Source organism: Sprattus sprattus, assembly GCF_963457725.1.
Source record: "Sprattus sprattus genome assembly, chromosome: 16".
Lineage (NCBI taxonomy): Eukaryota > Metazoa > Chordata > Actinopteri > Clupeiformes > Clupeidae > Sprattus > Sprattus sprattus.
Genome location: NC_137914.1, coordinates 16,827,628 through 16,837,769, shown reverse-complemented (window position 1 = coordinate 16,837,769; position 10,142 = coordinate 16,827,628). Strand labels below are relative to the sequence as shown.

General features: G+C 43.5%; 1 protein-coding gene across 1 annotated transcript; it reads left to right on the top strand.

Annotated features, from left to right (window-relative positions):
- Positions 1–297: 297 nt before the first annotated feature.
- On the top strand, positions 298–9,410 carry dcp1a (decapping mRNA 1A; the record flags this gene model as incomplete). Its single annotated transcript, XM_080853714.1, has 10 exons — positions 298–453; positions 1,004–1,044; positions 1,204–1,331; positions 3,433–3,499; positions 4,330–4,468; positions 5,796–5,894; positions 6,169–6,699; positions 7,041–7,097; positions 7,390–7,608; positions 7,923–9,410. 10 exons carry the CDS (start codon positions 298–300, stop codon positions 8,001–8,003), a joined length of 1,518 nt encoding a protein of 505 aa, XP_080709840.1. The 3' UTR covers positions 8,004–9,410.
- Positions 9,411–10,142: the final 732 nt, after the last annotated feature.

Sequence of the window (10,142 nt, the reverse complement as noted above, 5' to 3'; positions counted from 1 at the left end):
GCTGGTACTAAAGGCCTTTGAATTTTTAACGTGCCCTTTCCAAATCTATTTTAGCCATACATTATTATTGTACGATGTTTGGATTTTGAAAACGTTGTATACTCTTATAACTCAGCCAATATGAATTAATTTGGCTTTATAATTATTCCTGCCAATTGTAACGAGCTGGATCATAGAGAGACTGAAGATAATTGTATGAGGGGAAATAATCGAAAGTGGAACTATCGACAACCCTCTAGTTTTGCGGGGAGGAAAGAATGACGAAATGTGTTCCTCGAATTTCCTCCGTGTTGCCGCATGTGTTTAGCAGCATACAAGATGGAGTCCGTAAACAAAGCTGGGCATCTTATGAGTCTTGCAGCTTTACAACAATATGATCCATATATAAATAAACTTCTCGACGTAACCGGGCAGGTAGCACTGTACACATTCAACTCTAAAGCAAACGAATGGGTAAGATTTTTACTAAAACCTCGAAAACGTGTGACTGTGTTCAGACGAGACTAATGTTAGTCCGAAGAGTGTTAGCCATCGCTAGCCATATACATATACCGTTAGCAAGGTAGCAATCACAGATAACCAGAAAGCACCTAACTTTGCAAGAGTTTGGTGCCATGATAACTTGCGTACTGCGTTTACCTAATGTTATTTTCAAAGTACATTTTGATACGTCGGAGAATATGCTAGCTATTCAAAGTAACGTTCGCTAACATTAGGCAATAGCCAGATTTATTTAGTAATTGTCAAGACAGTAATAACATAATAGTAACTATAGTCTGCTAACGTAAGCCATGAATTGTTGTTCGGGTGAAAATATGTTGTTCAGCTACCCCATGGCATTTCATCAGCCAAAACTGAAGATCAGCATTTAGGTTCACTGAACGTAGCTATCGTGTGCTGCAACACCTGCAACTCAATATGTCACACGAAGCTATGACTGCAAAGTTTTACTGTTAATAAAGTGATACGTTCTATTTACGAACATATCACTGTTCCTCTCCAGGAAAAGACCGACATTGAAGGCACCTTGTTTGTCTACGCAAGGTAAGCCTAAATGATCCATGTGAACATGGTTTGCTATTTGTCATCGTGTTGCTGATTTGTTCAATTTATAGACATTGTGGAAATTGTCACAGAATACACGTCTGAGCACTACGTCTAGATGTTTTACTCAACATGAGACCGAACTTCTTTGTTCCCTAGGTCGGCATCTCCTCACCATGGATTCACGATCATGAATCGTTTGAGCACAGAGAACCTGGTGGAACCCATAAATAAAGACCTGGAATTCCAGCTACAGGACCCCTTCCTCCTCTACAGAAATGCCAATCGTAAGTTAACCGCTGCATAGTCTGTAAGGACGTGCATATCTTCTAATACATGGTAGTTATCTGATCTGGCATGCAGATACTGGAATTGTTGTACCAACAAGGCAGGATTCAGACAGGTTTGTGTAGAAGATTTGCAAACTGTGGTTCAAACTGTCTCTATATTGGCCAGTAGATGGAGCTAGTGGTGTACATACTTGATACTGGCAGGCTTTTTAGGTCCTAATTTTAGTTGATGTGAAGATTATATGTTTGTTGTCTGTTTTTAAATGCAACGCAGCTACTAATGACAGTACACCAGACCATGACATACTTAGATATGTTTACTGTGTGTGACAAGATTTCAGGAGAGGCTTTACCTAAGTGCCAATAAGAACTCGATGTGAAGGCTCCAGTTCAGTGGTCTGACCTGTAGTGGTCTAAAGGGATGTGTCTTACAGAAAGTAGAAATCAAAATGGCACTATCATCTGAGCTCCTGTACATGTGGTCACAGCTCTATGAAACCCCTTATGCCGGGAATAAACGAAACATAAACATCATTTAGATGAATGAATGCAGCAGCCGCTTGGCTCTTAAAGGAAGTATGAAGTTGGAAGTATGTACATTGCTCTATGGGTCCAAGCTACCCTGACTCATTCCAAGTCTCTTGGGTAGTTGTTGCTCCAGTTCTTTTCATAGTTTGTGTTGTATAGAGCTGAAACATTTGATACGACAAGATAGCCCTATGTAACACTGAGATTATAATTCTGCTGCTCTCTGGTCTTTGTGTGTTATGGCAGTTGTCACCAATAGAAATTATTCTTCAAACATAAAGACGTATGATACACGCATTCACTGACATGCAACATTTATGTCCTATGAGAACATATCTTGAATACAAATCAAGTGCTCAGAAGCTTAAAGCGGCACTTGGCTTTGGACACAGTGCAGACAGTTTCACAGTGAAACAAAACATTCAGTTTGGAAAGTGATTCAGTCCATCTGCAATTTGCCATCAATTTTGCCGCCTTCCTTCATTTGATTACAGTGGCCAAAACGTCAAAACGCAGCGCAGTCAATTGAAGTTCCCTAATGCACATAATAATGAGCACATCATGAGCCTCAAGTATCCTGAACTACTACACATGTAAGCATGCATGGAAGACTTGCCTCTGTATACACTGCCAAAAACACGTCCAATGGTCCTCTGAAACATGACCTTTCCTCTGTGGCGGAGTTTGCGGAGGTTATTGTGAGGGTGATGAGACATTTTTAGCAGGAACATCTCTGTTGCAGGCTTCAGTCTTCTCCCGCCAAGGGAGCACTTGTCTCCTCATCTGCTTTAGAAGAGCACCATATCGGGCTTCATTATGCTGCTATTCCCTTCAGCTCAAGTCAGACTGAGAGGCTCTTTGGTGGTCCATTACATTGTCAGCATCTTGTCAGCTTAGTGAGTTATCCAACGTCCACTTATGAGCCAAATGTCTTTCTTGGTTCCCAGAAACATCTGTGCACCGCAGTCAGTCTCGTTGCATTGTGAATCAGACTCCTCGCTGGATAAAAGATGTGGAGAGGAATAAAGAAAGTCCTCTGGGTGTGAAGCCACAGCCCCCTCTAAAGTATGGCCACAGAGACAGAGAAAAGTTCTGTTGAATACAGACAGAAAGCCGCGTGGCCAGTGATGAAGGTCTTATTTAGATTTGCCTCTCCACTACAGGCCTGCGATAGATTCCTAGACGTGCATTTGTCATTGTAGGGAATGTGCTCTTGAGAAGTTGGAGTGTGTCTGCGTTCAGAAATACATTTAGACTGTGTGTGTGTGTGTGAATGTGGGTGGAGAGGTTATATGCTGTAGCATTTTGCCTCTTGTCTCCTCATCTCCCAGTCTGTTTATTCCTTTGGACATACTCTGAACATAATCGTTGCCAAGCACCCAACCTCTTGGGAATAGCTGCACAGCGTTATTCGTGTTGACAAACTTCACTTGTTCTTTTTCCTGTGAACATGGTGTCATGCCAGAGCATTCAAAAATTATAAATGAAAGAATAAAGAATTGTTTGGGCTCATCACTTAACAGGCTTTCTCTTTCTGTCTTTCTCTGTCTTCCCCCTTCTCTCTGTGCAGTGGGAATTTACAGTATCTGGTTCTATGATCAGAGTGACTGCCAGCGCATAGCCCAGCTGATGGTGAGGTAAGAGCAAATCCCGTTGGTCTTTGGTGGCGACAAGGTTTACATTGTCACCTAATATCAAAGAGACCTTGCTAGATGACAAGCACCTGTGCAGGTCATTTTGAGGTCAGTAGTCTGCCACTGTGGTGTCCTGGTGAAGCAGTGCCTCTTGCAATCCTATTGGTTATTTGAAAAGCAGGCAGTGTAACCAGGCAACGTGACCATTAAACTGCCATGGGATAATTATTAAAGTAAGCAACAGAGCCTAGCTCTGTGCACTTAGTCTAAAGTGAACTCTGAATGTGTTGATCAGAGTTGTATCAAATTTACTTCTTCAACTATTTCCCCCACATATACAGACCCATAAGTACCCTGTGTTCCAATTTTGTACAAGTGAGATATTGTAAATAAGTGAGATGTTAACAGTTTTAGCACAGTGTGACTTAGATGTAATGCCCATGTACGTGTTTTGTAAATGGTAGCTTTCAAACAGTAACATCTCTTTGTAGAGGAGTGTCATGCTGTTAAGTTCTGAAAGTGAGCAACCTGGCCAGCTCTGTGTGATGCAGCCCAGAGTAACAACTTTCACCAAGATCCCATTCAAATGAAATGTTAGAGAAATGCCTGGTATGACCAGAAGCTTTCTCCAGTGGCCAGATGGCCCAAATATTTACTTTTCAAACATTCTCACTGACCTTGGTTCTTGGCAGGACTATAGAGCGAACAACAGCTCCCTCTGGTGGTTGAACCCTCTATTGTTGTCATGGAAGACTGAGAGTATAGAGCATTTACCCAATCTGTGTTTTCCTGTGTTGCTGATGCTTCAATGTTTGCGCATGTCTGATCTTTAGGATAGTGAAAGAGGAAGCATTGCGGGCGCAGCAGGGCTCTCCTGATCGAGCCGTTGCCGCGCGCACCAATGGCTGCGTGGGGACTCGTCCCATCGACATCCTGGAGCTCCTCAGCAAGGCCAAAGAGGAGTACCACAGGGTAAGAACAGCACTTGGTCAGGACCGCAGACACAAAAACAGCTGGCCATGTAAGGCTGTTTATGGTCACTATGTGCCTTGGTAAATCATTGTACCACGGCTTATAAGAAGATAAATTGCAAGACCGATCCCTTGATGTTGAAGTTGTTTTAGAATGCCATGACAAGTATGAAGTCTATTTGGATGGTGTTGTGTTTTGTGTTACCAAGAACAGCACCTATTATTAACTGTCTTCTAACAGCTGAAACCAATGGGCAGTTTTACAAGTTCTGCTAATATAGGAATGGAAATGGAGGCATGGTCAACAGCAGAATTGGTCAACGTTTGATTTTGTTCTGTTCATTTGCGTTTTTTTTTTTTAAGAAAACCGCACCTCCATGCAGGCAAATTCTCATATTTTAGTTGAGGAAGTCAACAGATAAATCTGTGAAAACTGCTAAGGACACGGAAAAGTTTGATAAGGATTATCATTTTTTACCCACAGAGGGGTGGGGTTCTATGTGGCCATATATGTCATGATATGTGTTAGGTTCTTACAGCACCTGTATGCACAGTCACATTTGAACACTGAAAAATACATTGCACTGCTGCTAAATTAATGAACACAAACAGGTTCAGCAGTAGTTTATCTCGCACAGTGAATATCAAGGATGTGGAATAATGTGTAAACTGAGCATGACTGTGAGAGTCATTAAGGGAAGTGGTGGTGTGAATTAGTCTGCTGTGAAATAGTCTGCCTTTCACAGCCTAAACCTGTGCCTATGAGGGTTTGCCTAAGTGTGATTGAAGTCTCGTGCTTTAATCCAGATAATGCACAGCCTTTGGAGAACGGATGTAGTTTACAATGTAGTTTACACTCTGGTGACTGGCTATTATGTGTATGGACCACACACCTGCAGTCCGTTAATCCCATCCCAATCCCCACAAATATGCCCTGCCATAAATAGTTTTTGGGTTAATCATGCATACAGACACAGACTATACCTGCATATTGTCCCACTCTCTTATACAGGAGGGATTACTGTGTGTTTTAATCCTGGATTACACTAGTCAGGACCACCTCAACAAGGGTGGTGTGTCCCTTGTACTCCATGTATATCTTGTGTTTACTCTTTGCCTTACACTGGAATATGATAAAATATTCAGTACTATGGCGTTTACAAATCAATTAAACACAGTCCTTCAAGTGATTGTTCCTTATCTTTCCCTGTTAGCACACTAGCTAACAAAGATGAGGACTTCTGTTGTCAAATTGATATATTGTTTCACTTTTTACTATTAATGTGATATAATGGATGTGTGTGTGTGTGTGTGTTTATTTTCCCCAGAGCCAGTCAGGGGAGTCTGAGCCGCCTGGGGGTGCTGATGCGGGGCAGAAGCAGGCAGGGCCCACAGAGCGGAGGGCCAGCTCAGCACCTCATGAAAAGGTACCAGTGGGACTCGACTAAACAAATTACTGTCTGCTGCTGAGTTCTGGAGGCCATCTCTGAGACTTTGTTTGCCTTGAAGGGGGAGTTGATGTATTTTGTAAGATTTCCGAGTAACTCAGCACTTGACTAGATAAGCAAAGCTAACTAGATAAGCAAAGTCCACAACTTGATTATTCTAGAAAAACCTGTCAAATTTAAAGACATTCAGTTTGACGAAATGTTTGTGTGTTGTTTTTGAGCCTGCTTGTTTTGTGTGCCCGTGTGTTTCCAGACCACCCACACAGTCGTGAAGCAGATAACAGTGGAGGAGTTGTTTGGCAGCTCCCTACCCAAAGACCCGGCGCCAGCCTGCCCCAACGCAGCCGCCTCCCAGCCTCCCGAGAGCTTCCAGCACGGGCACACCTATGGCCCGCCAGTCCTTCCACTGGAGCCCCTGCTCGCCCCTCGCCTCACCGCAGACCCTGGGGGGAGTGACCGGCCGCTCATCCCGGGACTGCCCCCCCTCCTCCAGCCCGCCGGCACCAGGGAGCCCCAGCAGACGTCCGCCTCACCGCGGCTGGGGCCGCAGAACGGGCCAGAGCAACTAGTTAACCTTGGCCCTCCTCCTGTCTCACACGCTCCGGCAGGACCACCTGTCCCGCCAGCCTACATGACCCCCTCCAAACACGACGGCCACCCGCTCTCTGTGCCCCCCCTCGCCCCCAGCTTCCTCATCAACTCTCTGGTCACCCCTCAGAGCTTCAGAGAGCCCGTCTCCAAACCCTCAACAGCCTTTGGCGGCGTGCCTGCAGTACCTGTTCAGGTGAGAGTGGCCTTCCTCTGACTACTCCTACTTTTACTCTGATGGTTCTAGACATTAAGGGGTGTTGCTGTCAAAATCTATAAGCGGTATTGTGGGGCGTAGTTAATTTGGTTATGGGAATATAGAGTAGGTATTCCAGTTACTGGGGGTCCTAGTTTGAATCGGGCTTCATTTTGGACGGTGCTCGTCCTTGAATTGTCTTGTCCTTGAGCAAGACAAAGTTTTCATCTAAACAAGCACTGCCACAGTTAAAGTGTCTATTTGTTGCTACGGTTAGATATCTCTTGTTTATCTTCTGCCATTCCAAAACCTAGCACCAAATGATGTTGTTTTCCCCACAGCCAAACAAAGAAGTGGACGTGTTTGCTCAGTCTCAGAGTTTGGTGAAAAACATTCCCGTAAGTATTTTCATATTGTACCGTCATGTTGAGTGGTCTTTGTGCGACTCTTCCTCCCTATTACCCATAATTACCCAACATTGACTCAGAAGATCTAGTTTTGCCTTTACAAGTAGTTACTGGAATAATATTACTGGTACGTTACAAAACTTACAGATAATATTACAAACTAAATCACCCGCTTAAGTTATATTTTACTGTTTCTTAAACATTTAAATGACTTTCTAAAAGTATTATCGCTTATCAGGTCCATTTGCTTCTTCTAATGTCATGTGTGTGTTCTGTCCTTTAGCCGGTCACCATGAAGGCAGGGCTCGTAGTCCAAGGCGCACAGCCCTCCTTGCTCCTCTCACCAAGTGCGTTCCAGCATTCCATCTCCAAGACGACTGAGTCGCCCAGAACCCAGGCTCCACCCCCCTCTCCCCCAGCCAATCTAGGACCCAGAGAGCACCAGGCCTCTGCTGGTCTTAGCAAACACCAGCTCCAGGACACTCTAGTCCACCTTATCAAGGTATACGTCGCAACACTTCTACACACAAACCCACACAATGACACGATCAAATCAGACACCAATACAAATACAGTTGACAAGGATAATGTATCTGTGGTGTCAATGGTATCAGTATTCAAATCTTTGGGTCAATATAGATCAGAGCTGCATGAAAGTAAAAACGAACTTTGAGTTTTTTTGGACTGGCAGACTGTAATGGACGAAACAGTAGCCAATCTATGTTCATCATCTACGTGCATCTTAGTTAGCACAGCTGGTCCTGCTGACTGAAGACCTCTTTGGTAATCTTTTTCCCTTTGTCTGTGTCTTGGCAGAATGACCCCCATTTTCTCAGTGCAATCCATGAGGCCTACATACAGAGTGTCACCAAAGAGCTCAACAACATGAAGCTTTAGCCACAAAGCCCTGGACTGAAGCAAGAAGGGAAGAAGGGAAGGAGGGAGAGAGGGACATGTACCCTCTGTTGCTGAAGGGACAGCTTCTTCACCCAGCCCGGGCCGAGGCCTAGTCCTGCTGGATTGGGGTGGCCAGACGAGGGAGCTTAACTGACTGGGCCTAACACTGAATATAGGTCATTGACCGGTCACTCCCAAATACACACACACACACACACACACACAAACACACACACACCTCACAACACAACTCAACACATCACAACACAACACACATTTCACAACACATCCTCCCCATGGGGACATGGCACGCGTCACAAGGACAGTTGCCTAGGCAACGCTAGTGATAGTCCCTGAGACGAGGGCATGCCAGTTTAGTCACTAAACTCATCGTGTGAGCAAAGCATCAACACCTACTTGCAGTTTGAAGTGTATCCTGCAAAGAGCAGCTTTTTTGTGTTTCAGTACTGCATTCCCCCTACTTTCTCTCCCTCTTCCTTCCTTTCTTTCTCTCTCGCTCTCTCTCTCTTTGTTTTCCTAAGTCTCTCGCGTCCCCTCACTCCACAGCTCTTCCTGTTTCTCCCTCTTTGCATCAGATTCCTTATATTAACTTTCTTTTTTGCACTCCGCTGACAGCGTTTCCCCAGGTGTTTGAGGGAACTTGTGCAATTTAAAGCAATGCATTGTGGGATATTTGTAGTGCCTGTACAAAAGGCTAGTATGTTTTTTGTGTGTGTGTGTGTGTGTGTGTGTGTGTGTGTGTTGTTTAGTTTTTTTTTCTAAGGTGAAGATTTAGGATATGAGTGATTTGTTTTAGTCCCCTGGCCATGGAGTTTGCAGTAGTAAATACTGCATCTCACAGCTAACCATGATCAGTGCGCTAGACCAGCAGAACTAAGGAGAATTGTTTACAAATGCCTGAATTGATTTCAAAGCAGTTTTTAATTCATTTAAAAGGGCATGTGGTACCTTTTGGCAAGTGAATGACATTGTGTACCATCTCCGATATGAGTTCTTCCTTTTTAATTGGTAACTTGTTTGAACCTTTTTCTTCAGCATATTAAATCTGCCAGAGAGGTGAATGCACAGCTTCAAGAAGGTAGAATTGTGAATCATGAGTTTGAGCCTGTTGGGTTGCCAGATTCTACAAAGGAAGGTCACTGAAAGCACTAGCCACTACAGTTATGGAGGGGACTCGGTCAAGCACTTGATATGCCAAAACTACACTGAAACGGAATCGCTGTTAATGATTCATCTGCCTTATGTTCATCTCATTGATATTTTCCTATATAAATATAATGAGTTTTTGATCATCCAGTGGAAAACCTTGCATCATCCTTTTGTCTTTAAGTAAAGAAAAAGCCCTGTTAGTGTGCAATACAGCATTTGGCCATTTCATGACATATATAACTATCCTCTTCTATCCAGCTGTCAAGCTTACAGTTATAGAAAGAAAAAGGGGACAAAGAAGCAGTTTTGACCATTAAAGTGGTTGTGCACTGGTATGTATACATGTGTTTGTGCCATATGTAAACTTTTTGTATTATGCCATAGTGACCAAATTGGTTCAAAAATGGAAGGTCAAACCTGTAGAATTGACAGCCCCTTTTAATACATTGGTTAGGTGAGTCAAGTAGTCCCCACCCCCCTCGAAGCAATGCTTTCCGCTCTGAAAAGATCCTAAATTGACTCAATGGCCAATGTGGCTTTTGTGCTTCTAAATGATTTATCTCGAATGTGAGCAGCGTTATTTCAGATGGCTTTCTATCTGTAAGCGCTGAACAGCTCATGTGTTTGATGTGCCATGCAACAGAAGATAACAGTAGAAAGATGATTGTATTTGGTTTGCATATATCCACTATATACCATGACTGCCCTGAAAAGCACAGTAGACGTAGGCTACAAATACATATTCAACAGTGGAATGATCGATATGTTTTTCCTCTTCAACAAAACTTGAATGTCATTCAAACTTAAATACTGTAAAATGGCTTTATGTGTTTACAAATATGTTTACTCCAGTGAAGTGCGTTTAGAGGGCCACATTATTTTGCAGATTTAGGTGGAAGACATGTAAACCTGGAGGCAGCCATATCACTCCTCTTGTTTGGCAATAGCAATTTCTGTCTCTGAAGACCC